At 35.9% G+C, this 25,617-nt stretch overlaps 1 protein-coding gene across 3 annotated transcripts in view; it reads left to right on the forward strand.

Annotated features, from left to right (window-relative positions):
- Positions 1–25,617, forward strand: part of tapt1b (transmembrane anterior posterior transformation 1b) — a 95,555-nt gene that overhangs the window by 49,923 nt on the left and 20,015 nt on the right. For all 3 annotated transcript variants that reach the window (XM_051928270.1, XM_051928269.1, XM_028801785.2), the window contains 6 exons: positions 8,849–9,011; positions 11,848–11,983; positions 12,207–12,304; positions 12,757–12,826; positions 19,561–19,641; positions 20,366–20,475. In XM_051928270.1, coding sequence (XP_051784230.1) covers positions 8,849–9,011; positions 11,848–11,983; positions 12,207–12,304; positions 12,757–12,826; positions 19,561–19,641; positions 20,366–20,475 — 658 coding nt within the window. The remainder of the gene's footprint in view (positions 1–8,848; positions 9,012–11,847; positions 11,984–12,206; positions 12,305–12,756; positions 12,827–19,560; positions 19,642–20,365; positions 20,476–25,617) is intronic.

The raw sequence follows: 25,617 nt of genomic DNA on the forward strand, positions 1-25,617 counted from the left end.
TGTCATTGGCATCCTAGGACCTCTACAACTGTTTTTTGTTTTTTTTTTTTGCAAAAGAAATTCCCCTAGTACAATCTTCAAGTTTTATTGCACATCAACCAAACAATCTGCATGCACTCTCACAGAAACGTGTGTAACAATGTGTAAAGATGCAAGCTTTTAACTGTATGTGGCACTCCATAGGTGAAATTATTCATAAACAAAGATTCACTCAGGTGTGATGCACTGCTCGCTTGTGCATATACGTGTGCAAATCATATATTTTACTAATGAAAGAGAGCAGACAACATGGAAACTTATGTTTTATTTGAAAGAAGACACCCTTGGGTATGTAAAAATACCATTATTGTTTTTGATTGATTTCTGGGTTTATTGCAACACACATAAAGAACTTTGAAATATCATGAATAAGTGGTTAATGTAATCCTCAGTACTGCAAGGAAAGGAGAGGTTGGTAGCATGCACTGATGCAGTATGTAGCTGATGAACCACCTCAGGATCCCAAATTAGAACCCGAGCACAACCATGCAATGGATGACTCTACTGCAGCACAATAGTTCAAATGGAGTGGAACAGTGTGAGTTTTTTTTTTTTTTTTTACAGTGGGTGGCATGCCAGTCCTGCCACCAACCCCTGCTTTTTCCCTGCAAGTTGGAGACTCAGTGCTGCAAAAGACAAGCAAGACATCACATAGTTCCATTAGGGATGTATCTGATCAGTTCCAACTTAATTCTGCAGCAGGATAATGATCCCAGAATTATGGCCAAGATAATCAAGGCTTTCTGGGATAAAGGTGAAGAAACAGAAGCAAGGGTGACAGGCAAAGGCAGTAACAGCACTGTGTGAAGTTCTCCCAAGATGTTTGGAACAACCTACCAGATGATTTTCTTATAAAACTGAATGAGAATGTGTCTAAAAGAGTTGATGCAGTTTTAAAGGCAAAGGGTGGTCACACTAAATATTGATTTGGCTTAGTTTAGTGTTTACTATTCTTTTCTTTTCATGTCTTTTGACATTTAGAGACTATCATTATTTTGCTTTACATAATTTATATGTTTCTACACATACTTTTACACAATAATACATATTTTCTTGTTATTATTTGCTTTCATCATTCAGTAGTAAAGTTGGAGTAGTTATGATGTGCAGAGCCTGACCTGGTGTACTGTACATGCATGTAATGTAGTACTCTGATATTCAAGGGGGTCTTTTTATATTTTTTACATCAAAGATAGCATTGAGACAGGAGTTATTCTCTTGTAATGACAGAATGCTGCGATAAAAATTGAAACAATTTTTCTCCAGAGTTGCAAAGTGTATTCAGTTTCTCACTATGTTTTGTGCAGAAATGCTAAGATACAAAAAGTATAAAACAACAATTAAGTGCATATCATCACCTTAAAAATAAAATACAGCTAAATTAATTTTCTTGATCCCTCCATGCCACTGGACTAACAAACCTCCACTTGGGATCGATTAAGATTACTTCCCACTAACTTAGAATCCTTCTCTTTTTTTGCACTTTTACCTACCGTTTCTGTAAAGTACATACTGATATGCTGCTGCCCCTCATATTTCTACTGCCTAGCTAAGAATGGGGTGATGTCAAATCCACCAAATTACAATACTAATGGAATTTTGTTTTATTAAACACATATTGTGAGCTTAAAATCAGGACACGTGTCATACTGTTAGATTTATGTATAGCAATACTGTATATCTATAGCACACTAGGCAAACTGTTTTCATTTTGTCTACTTCAGATTATAACATTTGTGCAAATAATTATTCATTTTACTTAATATATAATTTACGATACTTAATATATTCTGTTTTGCCCATCTGTGTTCCTGTCAAGAATTACTTTATACTCTCTGTTTCCTTTACAAACTTCAGATTTTTCCTCTTTTTTGCACATCTGAGCTTATCTTGTTATATTACTAGTTCTGGGAATTGAACTAGTGACTGGAATACAATACAGTATAATCCCAATTCTTGGGTTGTGATATGATTAACTTGTAAACATTGTGTTTTAAAACAATATTTTAAAAATAGTTTTGATTCTGCAATATATTATTTTCATTTTTATTTGACTAAAGATAAAATCAGTTTATTACAAATGCATGTTCACAGTCTCTTTTCTGCAGCTCTGAAATCAAACGTTGTCAAGGCTGTATGCTCTCCTTAGAGGATTAATGTTAAAGCAGGTGAGAGAGAGGTTTCAAGGATGAGTGATTTATAGAGAACTCGAGCAACCTGCAGCCATCCTTGTGATTTTTGTTTTTAATTTTAAATAAGCTAGACTTAATAAAATATGAAAGTTGTTGCTTCTTTATAGTTATTCCTTGCTTTGATGTTTTAAAACAGTGAAGCATGAAATCCTTTGACTTATTACATGTCTTATTCCAATTTCTGCTCAGCTGAGTTCTGGAATACTCAGTAAAGGAAAGTGATAAATTTAACACCTGTGAAGTGTTGTTGCTGGTACTAAAAAGAGATGCAGACCACCTAGGACCTCCTCTGTGATTGACAGAGTGTTCCTTGTCATCCTACTCAATCAACATTCTCTCTGTCTCTGTTCTCGGCAATGCATTAGTGATCATGCAAACAATTTAGGATGAATGTAGCAAATAGGCACACATTATAGATCATGGTGTCCTTTTGTTGGAAACAAGTCTCAACAGTTTTGGAATTACTTCACGTTATCACTTTTAAAAGATGAAAAGTTTAAAGTGACATCAAAACAACAGTGAAAATGATTGCTTAAATTTTGAAAAGACAGCAATGCTAGGATAGGATCTAGTCTTCATGTTTTTAAGAATATTTTGCTTCCTTATTGTCAGAACGGAAAATGAAAGGAATAGTTCCAAATATCCCATGTGGTATTAGCTTTGTCATCTATGTGCAGGGCATTAAAAGACACCAGTGAAGGGCACTATAATGTATCATTCCAGAATATGAAATTCCCAATTTCCTTGAGTTAATTCATCTCACTTTTACACATTATTGTCACATTACAAGAAATAATAATAATTTTGAGTTTCAGTGTTTTGAAAAAAATATCACAGAGGACAACATTTCACTGTATGATTTATTATTTAGTAAGATTGCTGAATTGGTCAAGACACTGAATACTTTTATATGACACAGTATATCTCTTTTTCTTAGTGGAAATTTCATTTAAGTAGTTCAAAACTGTGTCCACGCTGAAATTGGAAGTGTACAGTTTCCACACATTGCACAAATGTTCAACATGTAAAATGTATTACAGTAATCCCTCACTTATCGCGGGAGATAGGTTCCAAGGCCGACCGCGATAACTGAATTTCCGCGAAGTAGGGACACTATATTTATTTAATTATTTAACGTGTATTTGGACGTTTTTAAACCCTCCCTGTATTGTTTACAACCCACCATTTACTCTATTAAAAACAGGGACAACTGCTAAGCAATATGAAATCGGTAGATAAGTTTACACTTACTGTATAGCGAAGTACATGTAGCAGCTTGTAGGCGGTCATGACGTCGTCGACCTTGTTGCAAAGATTCCTAAAGCAGATTCCATCCAGACTACTGCCTTATCACGTCCACTTGCAACTCGTTTTGCACCCTGGTTAAAGGACACTGCGGCCGTAGATCTTATATGCTTTTCCTCCTTTTTAAATAAAAAGAATCGATGTCCTGCAGCGGTGTAGCTGTTCCCTTCCTTCAACATATCCAAAACTTTTACCTTTTCTGCAATCATTTGCATCTTCTGTTGGTGCTTGGACACGGCCCCTGAAGCATTAGCACGTTAATGATGAATGATGTGCTCTGATTGGGTAGCTTCTCAGCCATCCGCCAATAGCATCTCTTGTATGAAATCAACTGGGCAAACCAACTGAGGAAGCAAGTAAAAAGACCCATTGTCCGCAGAAACCCGCGAAGCAGCGAATAATCCGCGTTATGTATTTAGATATGCTTACATATAAAATCCGCGAAGTCATGAATCCGCGAAAAGTGAACCGCGAAGTAGCGAGGGATTACTATATACTGTTATATGCAAATACACATACTATAATTAACCTCAAGAAAGGAACCAGACATATGCAGACATTTAACAGAACATTAGAACAATCTAGACAAGGCCATTCAGCCCAGCAAAGCTTGCCAGTAGTGCTGGGCGGTATGACCAAAATTCTATATCAAGGTATTTTTCAAAATTATTCCGGTTTAACAGTATTGGATGGTATTTTTTTCCCATGCATGAGTGGATATTAACCACATTTTCCACTGCAATTACTGACTAAGAATAACCTATTCCACTGTCATGAGAATTGTACATTGTACAAAAAAACATTTTAATTTGCATACAAGTATTAATACAGGCTTGCAAGGCCCCATAAAGTGGGGGTGGCACTAATGAATTGAAGGAATCACATTGCATGACAAATGCAGTCAAAATATTGAACCTTTTTATTGAACAAAGTTTGCTAACAACTTACATTTATAAGTGGTATAGCCCTACGGAAGCGTATTAGGGTCACGGTGAAAAAAAAAATATGGACACAGTGAAAAAAGAAAAAAAACTATATGTCGAGAATAAAGTTGACATGTTGACTTTATTCTTGACATTTCCACTTTAATGTCAACGCTTATGTTGAGATTACAGTTGACATTTCCACTTTATTCTCATAGTTTATTTTGTCATTAAAGTAGAATGTCGTAAACTAAACTTCATCCTAAAATCAATGTTTAATTTACTAGATTTTCTCAAACCCTGTCATAAGTTAATGTAGCATATTAAATGCTTTGTGTTAAGTGTTCCCCGACCCAGTTGTTAATCGCTACGTGTTTGTTAAACTGACTTTCTCTGCACTAAGTGGAGGCGCTGGCAGCGATCGCCACACACAATACATTCACTTCATGATATTCATGCTCTCTGAAAATGTAGAATGCTAGGATAAATTTTCATGATGAAATGCATTAAAGCAGGTATTAAACATGCACGGTAGTGCTGCTCCCTCGCAGTAAGGGGTCCCCAGGAGTACATTCAGTGTAGAGAACTTTATGGCAGGTGTGACGAGGCTCCAAAAAACTGGATGTATGAATGGGTATTGCACAGGTTTTACTTAAATATTGTGTAAATATTGGGTTCGTGATCTGGTGGTTGGAGACACGAACACAGAATTCAATGGATGTTCTTCTGAGCGGGCTTTCTTTATTGCATGCGTGCTGTCTCTGTCTGATGTACCAACAACAACAACAACAACATTTATTTATATAGCACATTTTCATACAAAAAGTAGCTCAAAGTGCTTTACATAATGAAGAGAAGAAAAATAAAAGACAAAATAAGAAATTAAAATAAGACAACATTAATTAACATAGAAAGGAGTAAGGTCCGATGGTCAGGGTGGACAGAAAAAACAAAAAAAAAACTCCAGAAGGCTGGAGAAAAAAATAAAATCTGTAGGGGTTCCAGGCCACGAGACCGCCCAGTCCCCTCTGGGCATTCTACCTAACATAAATGAAATAGTCCTCTTTGTAGTTCGGGCTTTTCACGGAGTCACTTGATGCTGATGGTCATACAGACTTCTGGCTTTTAATCCATCCATCATTGTTGGAACATCATGGTGCTTTGGGTAGATGGTGGTGGCGCACGCCACCACAAACAGGCCACCGGAAAAGGAAACAGAAGAGAGAGTAGTACCAAACTACCCCAGTTCCTATCCTTCCTTTTTGTTTCTCCAAATAACCAATTACCACACGATAAATGTCTTTGTGAGATTAAAACTAGTTATAAACTTAGACCACGGAGTGTTCAGTACTTTAAAAAAAAATCTTTGTTATACATGTTTAATTATGCCATCCATTCAGGGTCGCACTCATCCCAGCAAGCAGGAGCAAATCCTGAACAGGGCGCCAGCACATTGCAGGGTGAATGCGAGCAATACATACACTAGCAGGGTCAATATAGCAGAACAAAACTCCACATCCTACATGACTTTGAAAAAAAAAATGAAGCACGCCGAGTAAACTCACCAGAAAAACATGCAAATTTAAGGCAGGGAACACCCGGGACCCCCTTGCTGCGAGGCAGCAGTGCAACCTCCACACCAACATGCCCCCACATGATTAATACATGTTTTAATACATTTCATCATGAAAATGATATCAAGTATTTATCTTAGCATTCTAAATGTTCAGAGAGCAGGAATATCATGAAATTAATGTATTCTGTGTGGTGATCGCTGCCTGCGCCTCTTCTTAATGTAGAGGACGTCAGTTTAAGAAGCACGTAGCGACTAACATGGCTCGGGGAACACTTAACACAAAGCATTTAATGTGCTACATAACTTATGATGGGGTTTGAGAAAATATAGTAAATTAAATATTCATTTTAAGATGGAGTTTAGTTTATGATGTTCTACTTTAATGACAAATTACGAGAATAAAGTCAACATATCGACTTTAATCTTGACATAAACGGTGAGAATAAAGTAGAAATTTTGAGAATAAAGTCGACATGTCGTCCCACTATTACACAGTACCCAGGTACATTACACAGTATTGAAAAAAAGAAGTACAACTTGGCTTGCAGTATTATCGAGTAGTATAGAAACAGTATTCACACATTTGAACATAATGGTCCACATCCGACCTTTTAAAACCAAAGTATTTCCAGACAACAGACACGGTTCCTTTTTTCGGCAAACGTTCTTCTGTGTCATCATGTTCAATCGTCTGCTTCAGTTTGAGAATGTTCTCTGTCCATTTTCACTGTTCAGTACCTCCACTAACTCATATACTCCGATGCATGCATGTTTAGTGGTGCAGCAGTGAAAAAGGTCCCCCCTTAAACAGTTTCCCACTGCGCCATGTTCTGAATGTTGTTTAGGCTATTTAAACTGGTGTTGTGGTAGAAGAAAAATCCATATCATAACAAAAATAAAAAACGATTTTTGGTATGAACTGGTATACCGCCCAGCACTACTTGCCAGTCCTATCAACTTAATTCTAATAAATAAACTTCAAGTCAAGTTTTAAAAATCGCTAAAGTTCTGCTGTCTACCACAATACTTGGTAGCTTATTCCAAGTGTGTATAGTTCTCTTGGTAAAGAAAAACTTCATAATCTTTGTGCGAAATTTACTCTTAAGTTTCTGAACTGTGTCCCCATGTTCTTGGTGAACTCATTTTAAAATAACAGTCTTGATCCACGATACTAATCCCCTTCATAATTTTAAACAGTTCAATCATGACTCCTCTTAATATTCTTTTGCTTAAATGGAAAAGGCTGAGCTCTTTTAATTTCTTCATATTTCATCCCCTGTAGCCCTGGAATCAGCCTAGTCGCTCTTCTGTGGACGTTTTTCAGTGCTGCTATGTCCTTTTTGTAGCCTGGAGACCAAAACTACACTCAGTACTCAAGACGAGGCCTCACCAGTGCATTATAAAGCTTGAGTATAACCTCCTTGGACTTGTACTCTACACATCATGTTATATGACCTAACATTCTGTTAGCCTTCTTAATGGCTTCTGAACACTGTCTGACAGTTGATAGTGTAGAGTAGGGTCTATTATGTCTCCTAAATCCTTCTCATAATAAGGGCTAAGTCCTTCTGTTAAGAATATTTAACTTAATGTTGAATTGCAGCAGCTCAAAACTGGCAGATTTCATTTTCACCTTATTTTATGTATTCTGCTCAGCACTAGAAGATTAGATAGTCCTAACTTTGCCTCTGGAAAAAAAACTTTTTTTCCATCACCTCACCAAAAGGCACATAAAACAGCTATAGCTGTCATTTTCATGCAGTTACCTTTCAGTCAAAACTAGTGATCCTCTTATAAACACTGCAAGATAGCTCCATCCTACTGTTATTCACCTGTGTGTAACAGATGTGCAGCCATAACAAACACCAAGCATCTATTGCCCATTACTCTTTGCTGTTTTACAAACTACTGTGGCCTTAAACAGGTTTAATTCAGACTCCTTGTTCTTTTCTGAGATGCAGGAGAAGCTCATCTGGAGGTTAGAGTAAAACCTATCCCAAATGTAACAAATCTGATTTCTATTCCCTATACAACTCTCCTGTCTTTAATTAAATGTTCAGAACATACATCCCAAGATACACTGATGTGTTTGACCCTTTCTTATACTAATGTGTTCTAATGATTGGCACATAAATACAATAACAATTCACTGCATCACTGTTGTTGTGTATTACATTGCTGTTTAAATTTGCTGAAAGGATTTTTCAGCAGCTTCTAATTCTGAGCTGTCATTTCTTATTGCTTAAGCATTATTAATTTTGTAGTTATTATTACTATAAATTGAAAGAGTCTTAATGTATAGCTTGGTATTAATGCAACTTTGATATTAGCATACAGTAGGTAGTTGAATATATTTTTCTGAGAGAAATGTTGCCATCAGAGGTCATATTTATTACTCCTTTTCATCCATTTTTTCTCGTATAACACTTTCATACAGTTAAAGTCTAATTGATATTCTTTTATTTGACACTTTTAATGACTTAAAGGTAACTATTAAATAAAACGGTGTGTAAAACGTCATAATAGGGCATTGTTAAAATGTAAACCCAGTGATATGATGTTGGCTTAATAGTTGTCTAGAGTGAAAATGTTGCTTAATATAAGTAGATACCTCATGTAGACTATTAATATTTGAATTATTGATTAAAATTATTTACATTACATACCTTCTTCTCAGGTATATCATGCAAATGTTTTCCATTGTAAGTATAAGAACTGTAGTTATTATTCTTGGGTTAAAAGCTGGTGGGTGAAAAAGATTTACATTAGTATTGTGAATATGCATAATACTTATATTTTATATCTGTTTGCAGTGGCACTCGTCTGTTACAGCCTGCCCAAGTATGTGATGTCCTCAAGGGATTCATTATGGTTATCTGCTATTTCATGATGCATTATGTGGACTATTCCATGATGTACCACCTGATCAGAGGACAGTCAGTCATTAAATTATACATCATCTACAACATGCTGGAGGTAAAAGTGAAGCTCTGTCCAAAGCAGCGTCAGTAAAATCAATCCAAATTAAAAAATGCATAAATAAGACCATTTCTGAGAAATGTATCTTTGTGTTCTGTTTTATTATGTAGAATGCCTCTTTTTAGTGATTAATATTTATTAATTTTTTAATTAACTAATGGTTATGTGATGTGATCAAAATCTGCATTTGTATCCCTAGTTTTTGCTGAAACCGAAAATAGTATTTATGGTTTTTTAACCACTACTACTGTGAAAACCACTTGCAAAACTCATTCAGATCTATATAAAGAATGTAGGAATAGGAGCAGTAACATTTTCTAGGACATTAAGTTGTAATCAATTGTTGTCAGTACAGCTCCTGTTTCTACCTAAAATTATTTATGAATTTCACCCTTTACAGTTAAGAAAATTCCCATCATTCTGTTTCTCACTGCATGCTTCCAACACAAAACATAGAAAACGTGTTGATGTAGGAAAGGTTCTTGAATTCAAAATGTTCTGCACCAGTAGGGCACAGACATGTAAGTGTATAAAACCACAGACTTCCACAAATGGGATTTAAACTTGAAGGTAGGGCTGGGTGATAAGTAAAAAAAATGTTATCACAATCATTTTTTTCATATCAGTTGATTTCGATATACATTACAGTATAAATCAAATCAGTATTTGTCAAGCTTAAAGGTTCCTTTTTACTCCTAAGTGACACGTGAAGATATCATAAGGTTAATTTTAAAATATAATTTATTTTCTGTCAGAATTTGAACATGATAAATGTACTGTAGAACATTATACAACTGTATTTCAAATAAATAAAATAGATATATTTAATAAACTAAAATCTTAATTCTGACCAGTCAAAAGCTTCAAGTGTTACAGGAGAACACAAACAAAATGCACAACTGAATTAATTGGGCAGATCTAAATAAATAAAGTAGGTAATACAAAATAAAAAAGTCTAATTTCTGACCAGTCAAAAGCTTTTAAGTTTTACCGGATAACACACTAAATTAATTGGTGTGAAAGACCAGCCTCGGCACAGACAGACATAGACTCCAAATCTTTAAAACACGCACCCTTTATTGTGCAACACACAACACCAGCACAGTGCACAAATCACCACACTATACTTAGTCCTTTTATCTCTCTTCAGGCTCCAGCTCCCGAATGGATTGAGGCGGGCCCCTTCATCTCGCCCTGGATGTGCTCCAGGTGCTCTGTAATGGTCTTCTCGCAGCACTTCCTGGTGTGGTGGAAGTGCTTTCCTCCAGGGCTCCCGGACCATCCAGGCACCCCCTGATGGTGGCCACGGATCCCCACAGGGTTGAGCTTCCCAGCTCCATCTTCGTGGCCCTCTTACGCCCAGGGAAAGATCGTGCCCCTCTCCCGGTCCGTCCTTCTTCCAGGCAGGGCAGGATCCCTGGTTGTCTGCCACATTGGTCAACTCCAAATAAATAAAATATAATCTTAATTCTAAAATTCTAAAATCTTAAATCTAAAACTAAAATCTTAAAGCTTTCAAGTAAATTCTTTGGTCAATTCCAAATAAATAAAGTAGGTATTAATACAAAATATAATCTAAAAAAAAAACTACCTCTATACTGCATCCTTTCCTTTTTGTAAATTCAAAATAGATGGGAAACAAACCCACAAATAAATAGACAAAAACATTGTATATATCCTCAGTACAGATTCAGGCAGCTCAAATATAAACAAAGGAGAACATAAATAAAATTTACATTCACTCAGTTGTGGTCAGTTCATGCTGAAAGGCACAAAAAAATCCCATTATTGTAGCACTTGCTTGGGTCTGGGACTGCAAAGTCTTGCTTTGTGCATGCTCTAAAGGTTGGCACTGCTTCAGATGGTTCAAAAGATTAGTGGTATTACCTGTCTTTTTTGGAACATGCTTTCGACACAATTTGCAGTGCACACTTCTGTGCTTCTTTTCGGAATTTAAATAGCCAAAATATCTTCACACTACTGAATTCCTCGGACCCTACTTTTCTACAATGTCCTTGTGTTTTGAGCCTTGGGCTGTCCCCGTTGGGGTGTCTTCATTGGTAACTCTGAATTTTTTTTTTTTAGTTTTCTTTAACATTTTCTGTCATCATTTTCTGTATTATCTCGCTCCTACTCCTGACAACCTGGTGTGCACGGCTGCTGCCACCCAAACATTAGTACGTGTGCTGCTGCCAGCTCAATGCTATCTATCTATGTCAACCTAACTTGACTTGGCTGTGACTCTATTTCAGCCACATGAATTGTTTGGCACAGCGTTCTTCTCATTATCATTGGCTTTTCGTGCTGACTGGCAAAACATGGATGGAATGAGTTCTATCAACGTTCTATCAACCGTGTCTTATATTTCTATTGAGGAAAATTATTTTGGGATAGTTATCTTTATCGTTTTAATGCCCAGCCTTACTTGAAGGACATGCCACAGAGGGGACTGAGTACGACATGACCCTATTTTAGAGTTACTGTTCAATTAATTTGAACATGAGACAGTTAGATGATGACTACTCCTGTCCAGGTTGTGTTTAAAATCCTTAATGCAGATAGTGTACACTTTTCTAATTTTACAGAGATGTGCATGTTAATCTGCTACACCCACAGTGAAGACAGTTAAATTAATATTTTCAAAGCTTCTGTATGAATGATTATTAATTTAATTAGCATGGCATTTTTTTAGGAAAGTATGCTTCCAAAATTAGTTTAAATATATTACATGGATTTTGTTTTGTATTTTATTAGTTGAAGCAAGATCTCAGAAGTTTACTTACATCTTAATATCAAAATACTTTTTTACTTCTGTGATGTTTACTTTTTAAAGGTTGCAGACAGACTTTTCTCATCGTTTGGTCAAGACATTTTAGATGCTTTGTACTGGACGGCAACAGAGCCTAAAGAAAAAAAACGAGCGCATATTGGAGTCATACCTCATTTCTTCATGGCTGTGTTTTATGTGTGTATCCTTTTAAAACGGTTATATGAATTTATTTTTTAAGACAGAATTTGTTTATTTTTAATTAACCAGTACTTCTTGTTCACAAAAGTCAGCTCAAAAGTAGTTTAACTCATTGTTAAAGGAAGGATATACTCTTCTTAATTTTTCTAAATTACGTGATGGTTATAGTGATTTAAAGAATTTTACCTACATTTGTCCTGTTTTCCTTAGTGAATTCTTCTCAGTTTTACATGCTATTCTGATACTGGTGCAAGCAACAACTCTCAATGTTGCTTTCAATTCCCACAACAAGTCCTTGCTTACTATCATGATGTCAAATAATGTAAGTATGCAGATAATTATGCCATTAACTCTTGATCCTTACATATCAGCATTACAGAGATCTTCAGAATTTTCACATTTTGTTGTTATAAAACAGTGGATTTGATTTGGCTTTTCTGACACTGATTAGCAGAAAAAGATTGTAATGTTAAAGAGAAAACAGGTCTCTGCAAAGTAGTCTAAAATAATTACATATATTAAACACACAATAATTGATTAGTATTTACCCACTTCAAGCCAGTATTTAGCAGGTGGAGCTTTGGTAGCAGTTTCAGACTTGACTCTGTCTGTTATAAATATGTGAATGGCACAAGTATCAGTTCAAACCCAGCAAAAAGAATGCAATTTCACTTATAAAATACAATAGCAAAAAAGTATAAATTAAGCAAAAAGTAACCCATTCATTTATTATCAGACCTGTTAAGTTAATGTATGTTACATTTGTCTTTATAGTTTGTGGAAATAAAAGGGAGCGTATTTAAAAAATTTGAGAAGAATAATTTGTTCCAGATGTCAAATAGTGGTAAGTTACCACTTAATTACTTTTTATCATTAATTTTGTATTGGAAGCATAAAAGTAGTTTTGTAAGACAGATACTGGATTAGTCATGATACTGCAATCACCTTTACACTTATAGTTTCCCTCAGGAATTTAATATAAGGTTGCTGGTTGAAAGTTCTTGTTGTTATTTTGTTTTGTATTTTTTTTTTTTTTTTAAAGCAAGATTTAACATATCCCTGGACGTTTTATCTTACAGTTTCCACTCCAAGGATCTAGCATGATTTTCAGCAAGCTAAGGGTTTTGGTGAACAAAGTTGTAAAACTGTCCGATCAAGCTGAAAATTTATCATGATGGCCTAACTCATGAATACTGACTTTGAACTAGTCATAGGAAACTTGCAAAATGATGTGCAAAAGTCTATACTGGTTTGTGGAAGTTGGCTTGTTTGTTTTACAAAGTAAGATAAGAGGAAAAAATAAAAAATGAGTTTTCCATGAAAACATCAATGTTACCTTCATCTGAGAATAAGGAGGAAATTTCTGAACCTCGTTACCATTTCCCTTAAACTGGCAACATTATCCTCCAGGCAATGGAGTGGTGTGCTGAGTCAACAGTAAAACAGAACAGAAACAGTGATTTTTGTTCCTTTGGTGGCAACAGAGATTTGTGTAGCTTTCAGGAACATTAAAAATGCTGAGGCATTTCAGATGCCACTTCATATCCTTGCAACCCTGTGTCTTAAATGAATCCATATGAGTCCATTACTTGAAAATATCCATCCATCCATTATTCAACCCACTATATCCTAACTACAGGGTCAGGGGGGTCTGCCAGAGCCAATCCCAGCCAACACTGGGCGCAAGGCGGGAAACAAACCCCGGGCAGGGCGCCAGCCAACCGCAGACTTGAAAATATGAAATCTAAAAAAGTACTTGTAATTGAGCAATGATAGCACCTGATCATTAGCACTGTCTTTTAGTTAAAAACAAAAACACCAGTGCCATCTTTTGTTATAGACATTTTGTTTACCTTATAGGATCTGTGCTAAAGACCACTTGAAAATCAGTTTTTCCTGATATTTATTGTGGACTTAAGTTTTAGCTTGTAGCCCAAAATAATATTACCGGAAATACCTTTAAATTATTTGAGATTCATTTTAACAGGGTACTTCTTTGTGCTACACTTAATGCTTTAGTCACTTATTTAAATGTCATTTAAGGTATTTCATATTCAAAAATAATATTTTTTCCAGCAAGATGTCCTCTGATGCAGCAAGAAACTATACCATTGTGCTAGTTAAAGAAGAGATGAGTACAGAATCTGTTTCACAGTAATATGCAACTTACTGCAGAATGGTCTAGTGATTACCAACCTACTGATCCACCTGCTTTTATGTCGCACATCTGAATTAACTCAGAAGTGAAGTTTTTTTTTGTATTTTCAAAATTGTAGTTTTACCACGGTTAAAGTAATTATACCCTGTATAGACAATTTTGCAATTAGAACAGTCGTTAGGTTGACTTTGGTTTTAAGAATGAGAAATGTTGTATGTGGACAAAATATATATTAGTCCTTTAAAAATGATAAGCTTTCTTTAATTAGTAAAAGATTATGACCATTCAGCAATATTATATCAATGGATTCAAATGCAGCATTTTACTTTCCTGACACTTAAAAGTTACATAGCATTTATAAGCACAAACAAAATCTCTTTGATGAGAAATATGTAGTACTAGGGTGTTGTACCGTGTTAGCCATTATGAATATAGTGAAAAGTCAAGCAAAATGACACCTTTTATTGGCTAACTAAAAAGATTACAATATACAAGCTTTCTGAAGAAGGGGCCTGAGTTGCCTCGAAAGCTTGCATATTGTAATCTTTTTAGTTAGCCAATAAAAGGTGTCATTTTGCTTGACTTTTCACAACATGAGAAATATGTAAAAGCTATGTCTGGAAGAAATCTAAAAAAGGAGGAAGTGATTTTGAAAATGTTTATGACATTTGAATTCATATTAGATTCTGACTTGTCCATTAAATGCTATTTTTTATAAGTGTTATTAACCTGCTGATGTCTCCTCCATATACTGATACAAACCTAAATCACACATCATCAAATGTCACAAACCTGAAAAACTGATTTAATGAAAAACCCTGTTTGAAAAGTGTATTTTTGCAAATGAAAATATCCTGAGTTATCTTGACGTACAGCAATTCATGTTACGATATAATAATGTTTGAATTTTTATTTTTTATATTGTTTTTAAACAGTATTTATTTTTTAGTTATTAGAGATAAAATGTAAGTGAATACATTTTTTACCAGTGCATGTTAAGATAAATCATGCAGTCCATGATGATCATATAATTCTTTATTTATAAATCCTATGCTGAAATAATCTAAGCCAATAAAATCCCATCTTTTGTTGTTGCATTGACAATTCTCCTCTTTGTCACACGTCAAATTCAAATCCTTCATATTTTTTCTATTTTACTGTTTGTCTGGAAAAAGAGGGTTGTAACAGCTTCTCATTGTCTCTAATTTTGCCTGTCATATTACCATGATCATATTACTGACATGAGAAATCATCCATCCTATGAGTGCATGAGCAGATCACCATAAATTCCTGGGGTGATTAACTCAAGAATTTCCAAGGTTCTGTGTGAAAAAGGATCCAAAAGTGCAGTTAACTGCCAACGACATCAGATATTTTACCTTACTTTTTATACTACTTCATGTGGCTACAAAAGCCACAAGCAGCAAGGACTAAAAATTTATTTTAGTCTGACAACATATTTTTTTTTCTGCTGCATGACAGCAATTTACCTTTAAAGAAAATTCCTTAGATTAAGGTAATATTGTCATGGTAGGGTAGGAAGAAAGTATATAAGGATAATTTAAAATGTTAAACTATTTCACAGTCAGTCAGTAAATTTATTTTTTATTTGTTTTCTCTGTTGCATTTTTTCTAATATTTATTTTTAAGAACTATATTACTTATTGAATTTCTACTGTGATGCATAAATGTAGTTAAAAATTAGTGACTTTACAACCTATAAATCTAATCATCATATGAGTTTTGAAACAGACGGTTTTAATGCTGGATGTGATTTCTGATGCCAGACTCCTTTAGTGGGCTTTTACAATAAGCAAGAGGGTTAGTGACCTTTTTTTACCCCAGGTCAAAGAGATTAACTTGGGTAACGCAAACTGGATGAAGTAAGTACTAAACAGAAGGAGAACAGATACAGTGCATGCGGAAAGTATTCATAGCGCATCACTTTTTCCACATTTTATGTTATGTTACAGCCTTATTCCAAAATGGATTAAATTCATTTTTTTCCTCAGAATTCTACACACAACACCCCATAATGACAACCCATAATGAAAAAAGTTTACTTGAGGTTTTTGCAAATTTATTAAAAATAAAAAAACTGAGACATCACATGTACATAAGTATTCACAGCCTTTGCCAGGAAGCTCAAAATTGAGCTCAGGTGCATCCTGTTTCCCCTGATCATCCTTGAGATGTTCCTGCAGCCTAATTGGAGTCCACCTGTGGTAAATTCAGTTTACTGGACATGATTTGGAAAGGCACACACTTGTCTATATAAGGTCCCACAGTTGACAGTTCATGTCACAGCACAAACCAAGCATGAAGTCAAAGGAATTGTCTGTAGACCTCCGAGACAGGATTGTCTCGAGGCACAAATCTGGGGAAGGTTACAGAAAAATTTCTGCTGCTTTGAAGGTCCCAGTGAGCACAGTGGCCTCCATCATCCGTAAGTGGAAGAAGTTCGAAACCACCAGGACTCTTCCTAGAGCCGGCCGGCCATCTAAACTGAGCGATCGGGGGAGAAGGGCCTTAGTCAGGGAGGTGACCAAGAACCCGATAGTCACTCTGTCAGAGCTCCGGAGGTCCTCTGTGGAGAGAGGAGAACCTTCCAGAAGGACAACCATCTCTGCAGCAATCCACCAATCAGGCCTGTATGGTAGCCACTCCTTAGAAAAAGGCACATGGCAGCCCACCTGGAGTTTGCCAAAAGGCACCTGAAGGACTCTCAGACCATGAGAAAGAAAATTCTCTGGTCTGATGAGACAAAGATTGAACTCTTTGGTGTGAATGCCAGGCATCACATTTGGAGGAAACCTGGCACCATCCCTACAGTGAAGCATGGTGGTGGCAGCATCATGCTGTGGGGATGTTTTTCAGCGGCAGGAACTGGGAGACTAGTCAGGATAAAGGGAAAGATGACTGCAGCAATGTATAGAGACATCCTGGATGAAAACCTGCTCCAGAGCGCTCTTGACCTCAGACTCAGGACAACGACCCTAGGCACACAGCCAAGATATCAAAGGTGTGGCTTCAGGACAACTCTGTGAATGTCCTTGAGTGGCCCAGCCAGAGCCCAGACTTGAATCCGATTGAACATCTCGGGAGAGATCTTAAAATGGCTGTGCACCGACACTTCCCATCCAACCTGATGGAGCTTGAGAGGTGCTGCAAAGAGGAATGGGCAAACTGGCCAAGGATAGGTGTGCCAAGCTTGTGGCATCATATTCAAAAAGACTTGAGGCTGTAATTGCTGCCAAAGGTGCATCGACAAAGTATTGAGCAAAGGCTGTGAATACTTATGTACATGTGATTTCTCATTGTTTTTATTTTTAATAATAAAAAATTTAAAAATGTATTAAAAAATAAATTTGCAAAAACCTCAAGTAAACTTTTTTCACGTTGTCATTATGGGGTGTTGTGTGTAGAATTCTGAGGAAAAAAATGAATTTAATCCATTTTGGAATAAGGCTGTAACATAACAAAATGTGGAAAAAGTGATGCGCTGTGAATACTTTCCAGATGCACTGTATGTGTTTAGTACAGGAGATGAGATGGAGAGGTAAATGTTTGGCAAATGTTTAGTGGGACTAGCAGAAACTTCAGCTTTTTTCTGGTAGAGGAGCAATGATGGCAATGCTAATGTTGGTGTACATATGCCAGAGAAATGTACAGACAAAGAAGTAGAATTAAAGAGAGTGAGTAAACCTGTTTTGAATATAGTCTCTGCACGTGCCCTACAGGTTGTAAGAAATGGACAAGAGAAAGGTGTGTTTTGGGTCAGGTTGATGGTGTGAATATTGTTTGCCTTGGGGAAATTGATTGCAAAAGGTGGCAACTTAAATGGGTTATAAAGCAGTCCACAGGGCTTTAGCTTCAGTACCCACAAATATTAAGAGTATTCTGAAGTTCAGCAATGTAATGGAAATGATTGTGTGCATCACAATGTTTGAGAAGGAGGAAAGTAAGTTGGTGACCTATGAATCTGGTAGTGGAAGGAGCATGATAGACTACTTATTGGTGAGGAAATTTGATGGGCACATAGTTATAGTGAAATTTGTAAAAGCAATCCATGTAGAAGGCTATGCAACACAAAATCATCAGATGGGTTTAGGAGACATTTTAGTCAGAGTAATAAAGAAGAGTAAGTATATCATGAGGTTAAAGGTCTGGGAATTGAAGGAAGGGAATATGAAATGTAAATTTGCTAAATGTTCAACTTCAGTAGCAGAAGTGAACAAAACACCATATGTGAATGTCAATTGGAAAGCAAAAGTTCCTCTAAAATACAAGAAAACATGGTAGTGAAATGGTAAGGGAGAGATGGCAATTGAGGAAAAGAAGAGGTGCAATAGGAGTGCCAGAAAAAAAAAAGACAGAAGGTGACACAGACATGTATAACGAAGCTGCTAGACAAGCAGATGCAAATGCACAAGAAACTTAGATATAGGAGTTTTGCAAGTGAGCTATTTAATGAAGAAAGAAAGAGAAATGTCTTCAGAGTAAGTTCAGAGTGCAGACAGGTGTGGGCATGACAGTAACACCAAGAGTGAGAGGTGCAGCGAAGATATCTCTCATTCTGACTTCTAAATGAGTCTCTAGCATTAAAAAGAAATGTTTATGAATACTCTGTGGGAGGGAAACAAAAGAAATAGTTATTATTTTTATGTATAAGCACCACTATGAATGGTCAAGATAATCTGGCCTGTTAGTGTTGTGGCACCTAGAGAAACTCAGATCTGAGTTCATTGCAAAGACCGAGACTGACAAAAAATGCGTTTGAATTGCTTGAATTTTGGCCAGTCATTGCTCAAATAATCCAAATAAAATTTTTATGCCATTTGGAAAAAAATGTAAAAGTAAAAATTCAGGATTTTGAGAACTCAAACTTGCACATTTACGTAAATTACCATTGATAATTCTATAAACTGTAATTTTATGCACTTTTTTGAACCATTGTACAATCTCAAACGGTTAGATTTTACTCTACACATTTAATGATTTTGCATTTTTTCCATAGTATTCCACAAAACCATGGGGAAAAAAGTATATAGTTTTCAACAAGATAAGAGTCCTTCATTTCATTCTACATGACCTAAAATAATTTACTTCAAAATGCATAGCTTCACTTAAATAAATTCATCTGTTTAACACAATTTTTTACTGTTTTCAATGAGAAGTGGATAAATATTTCTTAAAATATTTCAGATATTGCTGGGTTGCAATTAATACCTAAAATCTTGTTTCACTTATTCCATTTACAGTACTTAAAGATGAGACTTCAAGCTTTTATTGGTAAATGGTCAACAGTGTAACTATACTTTAGGGGAAAAGAATATTAGAATTATAATTTATTATTTGTGGGATTTGCATTTTTAACCAGAAAGTTAAATCATATCTTATATGGCTTTCATTTTTTTCAGATATCAAAGAGAGATTTACAAATTATGTACTTCTGCTAATTGTATGTCTTAGAAATATGGAACAGTTTTCCTGGAATCCGGGTAAGGAATAATACATCCATTTATTAAACTGTGAGCAGGCTAAATCAAGTGCAGTGCCACCAATATTATACTTCAAAAACAAATAGACATTTTTTGGAGACAGCCCTGATTAGAACTCCCAGTAACACTCTTACTCTGAATTGTTACATTTACAAAATGTCCTCTGCGTTTCTTAAAGCAGCTTTACAATTCCTGAACTGTGTGAATCCACAGAATTTAAATTTGGGACTTAATTTTGTGGGGTTGCAGTTGGAATAGTATAGCCTTCAGTTTAATGCAGAATGTACTGTATAATTGTAATCTTCAGTATGATCATTGAATATTTTCAAAATCTGAGTGTCTACTTTTTGTAGAATTAGCTTATAGTTTTTTTTTTTTAATTAGCAAATACAAAGTGGTTTCAGTGTGTATGAGTATGGTGTGACACCTCTATGTGCCAAGGGACATTCTGGAGCCTGTCTAGAACTTAGCACCTTGTTCCCAGTGCCGTCAGGGTCGGTTTGACACTTAGTTGGATTACCAGGGCTGCGAGAATGTATGTATGAAATTTACATTGATTAAAATAATGTGCTTATACTGTAATGTTGAATCAGCAAATTTATAGTGTACTTTCATGTTGAGACATTTTATATATGAAAGGTTAGTTTCAACATAACCATTGTATGACACTGATTATGATTCTTCAAAAGCATGTATTTTTATTTTTGCTTTCATCCTGTTGTAGATCACTTATGGGTACTATTTCCAGATGTGTGTATGGTCATCGCCTCAGAGATTGCTGTGGATATTGTGAAACATGCTTTCATAACAAAGTTTAATGACATTACAGCAGATGTAAGTATATGAATAGTATGCTAGCTGCTATTTCTTACAAGATTACAATGTTTTACATCTAAGATTTGGTACAGCATACACTTGAAAGAATTGTCATTAAAACAGATTGTTATACCATCTTTTCCAGTGGTATTTTTTCATAAACATAAATATTATTGTCAAATTTCATTTTTTGCTATAATCAGTGTTTTGATTTCTCCTGGTATGCTGAAGGATTTTAGACCTTATTGTTTCAGTATCTATTTTCATTTATTTTTAACCCTCATAATTTATTCAGATTGCCTTCCTCATTGTATGGAGCCCCATTAAAACCTAGTAGTCATAATTATTACACTAAATGATGAAATAACTTACTGTTTTATAAGCTACTAGCCAACCCGCGCCGCATAATTATGTATTGATGGGTGAACACTTCCTGAAAGACACAGTTGTCTAAATGGGGTGGGTTTGAGGATACGACTGTAATTGAATGAAAAGATGGAACTCTGGAGAGAGCAACATACAATTGTCCGTGACTGAACACTGGTTTTGGCAGATACAGGCATATGTTTTTGAAAGTTTGTCCCTACACCTTATTAATTGTCATTGCAAAGGCCAATCTAACAGGAAATTGTCTGCGTGTAAAAGTAAAAGGCAAATTTGAATCTGATGGGGTCAGGGAAATCCGCGGAATATGGACAGTTTGTGAGGTACCAGCTGCGATTGTTTTACACTCTAGTACATTGCAGTGAATGCTGAGAACAGTCCGTCTAGTGCATTTACAGAGACTTCTTGCCGGCATGAGGTTTCTGAGAAGCATGACGACTGAACCAATTTTAAATTTGACTTTATGCGGAAGCATGCCAGTGGAAGTAATGGCTGCTCGGCAGGTCATGGGAATAATGGCGCCGGATCGGCATTGTTTATGGTCGGAACTACGACGGTATGTGATCTTCTTCGAACTCCGACTTTCGTTCTTGACTAATGAAAACATTCTTGGCAAATGCTTTCGCTCTCGCGCGAATTGTTGGCTCTGTAGTGCGTGTGCCATGGTCAGCTGCTTAATGAATTGTTGGTGGGCGGGGCTCAGTCTTGTGTGCGTCTTGCTTGCCATGGACTTAGTGGGTTATATATATAGATAATCAGTCTTTACATGAACAAATAAATAGTCGATTTCCTTTGTTTTCTAAAAAAAAATGTATAGATAAAGAAATGGATTTTATGTTTGGGAAAGGTTTAACTGAAAAAAGAGTACAAAGTAAAACTAACCAAATTAACATATGTTTGAGATTGATCTGCCTAAGCACTTTTCCAATGGTCATCCTAAGTATATACAAATTTGTAATTTACAGTATAGTAACCCCTTAGGGCAACAGGTCTGCCAGATGCAGACCCCCTGTTTCCTAAAATACTTGAAGAAATTCCCTAACCTAATGATACTTTAAGGCTGACGTGGAAGAGACAAAAATGATGTGCAAGACATTTTGCATCCCTACATATACTGTATACTTGTGAGATATTATACACAGAGAAAGTGCTTCCCTCTCTTTATATCAGGCTTCACCAGAGCACAACATGGATGCTCCAAGAGAATTCTTCCCTGTTCAGTTTGTCACTGTACCAATCATTGTTGATTTCACTTCAGATAATAAAAGCATTGCAGTTGCTAACATCAGTGATGTTTAAAAAAATCAACAGCCTTTTGCCAGCAGCTGTATGTGGTAATGTCTGTATCCAAGTGGTCTTAAACTTTTTTTTGTTCTTACTAGGGCTCACCACTACATCCTTACACCTTGTGCTCATCAAGGAGACATTTTTGCTTTGACAATGGTTATTTATGTGCCACACTCAATAAAAAACTAGTTTGCAAATATATTTATATTCATAAAGTGGGATTTGGGGAATAAGAGTGGGTTTTGCCCCCTATGTATTGCTTATCCATATCACAGATGTAGGAAAACATACATTTGTTGCTAATAATTTGATTGGAGTGAACATTTTCCGCCAGCCTTTTTAATTAACATTTTTTTTCCAGTCAACCACTCCACTAAAATCCCCCAGCATGATCAGCTTGTCGTCTTTTATGGACAACAGTCTTTTCAGCATCCAGATTAGAGTAAAATTGTTTTTTGATATTCTCATTAGCAACTAAATTTGGCATATAGACAATGATGATGTTGGCAGGTTGTTTTACTGGAGAATAAGGGTCATGAGGCTTTGCCCATGCCAGTTGGAGGGCTGGTAAAATGGTTGATAATCTGGTCCTTCAAAGCAAAGCCAGCTCAATGAACAGGTTGTTTTCTGAAGCTGCCTCTACTTTCTTTTAGTTGTTCCTCCTCAGGGAAATGACTCTCACTCAAGGCTGTGAAGTCAATTTTGTATCTCAAGAATTTGCTGACAATATTGGCATTCTTATTTTGAAACATTCACATTTACTGATGATTATAAAGGCACTGATGCTTATAAGTAGCAAACTTCAGCAGTTTGTTTCTGTAGTTCCAATAAAAGAAAGGTAGACCCTGCTGGTTTTCTAGTCATTATTGAAATGGAGTTTCAGGCTATGTTTAGAATGTATTTTTTATACTCCTTTTATTGAATGAGCAGCAGGGATTCTAAATAAGACTGCTCTGTCATAGATGCAGCTGCTGAATTACACATCTGTCTCAGTTTGAGTGCCAGTGACTGCCACGTTACATGCAGGTTTGTGATTAAGGGATTTCCAGATTCAAAGTCCTGTCTCCTTTACATATACCCTTTACATATACCCCATTGTCATAACACTTCAAGGAACACTTAGCGGATACCATAAAGGAAGCAAACTTCCAGTCAGCCACATCAGTCTTAACAGGGTAAACCTTGATTGTGATGGCGTGAGGGTGTTAGGAAGTTAGTTTGGGGCATGGACACTGCAACCAGAAATCACTGGCCCATCACAAGCTACTGCTGTTGAGGAATTAAATGTTAGCTTGCTGTTTGTTTGTACTTCTTTGTAAACCTGTTTGCAGTGGAAGAGGATGCCTGGAGTAAAAGACATTAGGTGACAGTTTTAGGAATAATCAACTTTTGCACTAAGGTAGTAAATCAAGGGATACAGATTATCTACTGAGGTGTTGTTATAGAATCACTGGTGTAATCTTGAAGTGGTTATTGTACCAGTAGTCCTATTACATAGTAAAGCTTCCACAGTAGATAAGTAAGGGAATTAGGAAAGTGAGCAAGGTTATTTTTCACTAACTCTTTATTCTGTAAAAGGACAAAACTATTTTTGTGGTAGGTTATGTTTGAGGCAAGATTTTCAAAGTTGCAAATATATGAATTAATATGCAATATCTTAACTATTTCAAGGCCCTTTTTTATTCCATATATTATATATTAGATATTTTGAACAGCGAAGGAATAAGGTTGACCTGCAAAGGTATGGTTGTCTGCCCTTCAAATGTTGCTTGCACCAATACTGGATACTCGGTGAGTGCTGAGCATTTTGTGCTATGTTACAGCAATTGATAGTTCCTGACACATAGAATGCAACATATAAGAAAGAAGCAGTTAGGATCTTCTTTCCATAGCTAATCATGCAGGTTTGTGTTCAGCACTATCAAATTCCTTTGAAAGGAATATCCAGGGTACTTATCCATATAAATAGAATCATAGGTAGACCCACTTTTTTAAAAAAAAGACTTTCAGTCTCAGGAATTTATTGGCTAATGGTGCCTCCTGCTTTTTGACACTCTGCTTACACAGCAGTATATTTTTTATCCACAAGATTGAGAAGGCGGCTGTAAGACAAATCCTATGCACATACATTACATTTAGCTATCATTTTGCCATCTGCTGCCCTCTGTTACAGGAAAGGTCTGTCTGTAGCAGTAACATGCAGAAAGCTTGCTGTTTTTAAGAATAAAAGAAAAAAAAATTGGTATTTTTGGAAAAAGGTAATTTTTAATTAATCCTTTACTTGCTTGCTTGTGGTCAACATCAGAGGCAAGTTTTATAAAGAAAGTGATGTAATATATAGGTAGCAAGTAAGATCAGGCTTAGGGAAGGATACAAATTTGGTCAGTCAGGAATCCTTTATGGAAGTGGTTACCAAACTCAGTCCTGGGGACCCACTGTGGCTGCAAGTTTTTGTTCCATCCAGATTCACAGTTGGTGATAATAATCGATAACAACTGATCTCATTTAATTAGCTGGTATTTTTTATTCTTTTCTTATTCAGCATTCAGAAAAACACAACAGCATGGTTTTTACATTTATAAGACATCCAGAAATATTTATATTTTTTTCTAAAGCTATAAGTGCTTAACTCTCTTTTGTTGTTTTCCTATTATTTTCCCCTTTTCCTGTGTAGTTTGCTCCCTTCATTTAACCCTAATAGTGACAATTAACATCCAGTATAGCAGACACCCAGGATGATCAAAGCAGCAATGACTTCAGTGTCAGACTCGCTAATTAGTTAATAATCAAATAAATAACCAGAACACCTGGAAAAGCAGAATGAAAGTAAGGTTGAAAATATTGTTATCAACTTAAAAAAAACATATTTGCCATATAACTGCTTAATACATTTTAATAAAAATCTACCAAACTTAGTTTGTAATTTCTACATTGACTCCAAACCACAGAAACTGTGAAATAATAACTCACTTAATTAGGCTAAGAGTCCAGTTGGTTGGATCAAAAACCTGCAGCCACAGTGGGGGTCCCCAGGACCGAGTTTGGTAACCACTGCTTTAAAGCAATTGATTCAGTTTTTGACATTATATATAAATTAAACCATGTTTTAAAATGTTTAAAAATGTGAATAAAATTAGACAAAAGTTTTAGAAAAAACCCATTCCAAAACACAGTAATTACAAGTTAGAAAAGTAACGATTATGATGTTTAGCAGCAGGAAGACATAGCATGAGTAAGGATTGTGTGGGTACAGTGACCTTCAGGGAGAGTTTTTTTCTGGATGGAGTGCCATTGCTTACTGGTTGTTTTCCTGGGATCAGTCACCCTGTGGTGATGTTTTGGAGGATTTAAACCCTGGTCATATAGGGCTAACTTTCAAACTTGAGAGAGAAAAGTAGATTACTTGCTGGAAAAGTGAATGTAGTATCTATAATATTTCTGAGGAAGCAGAGTGCAGTACAAGAAGAAAAATTAGCTTCAGTTACAAGC

The sequence above is a fragment of the Erpetoichthys calabaricus genome, chromosome 5, assembly GCF_900747795.2.
Source record: "Erpetoichthys calabaricus chromosome 5, fErpCal1.3, whole genome shotgun sequence".
Classification (NCBI taxonomy): Eukaryota; Metazoa; Chordata; class Cladistia; order Polypteriformes; family Polypteridae; genus Erpetoichthys; species Erpetoichthys calabaricus.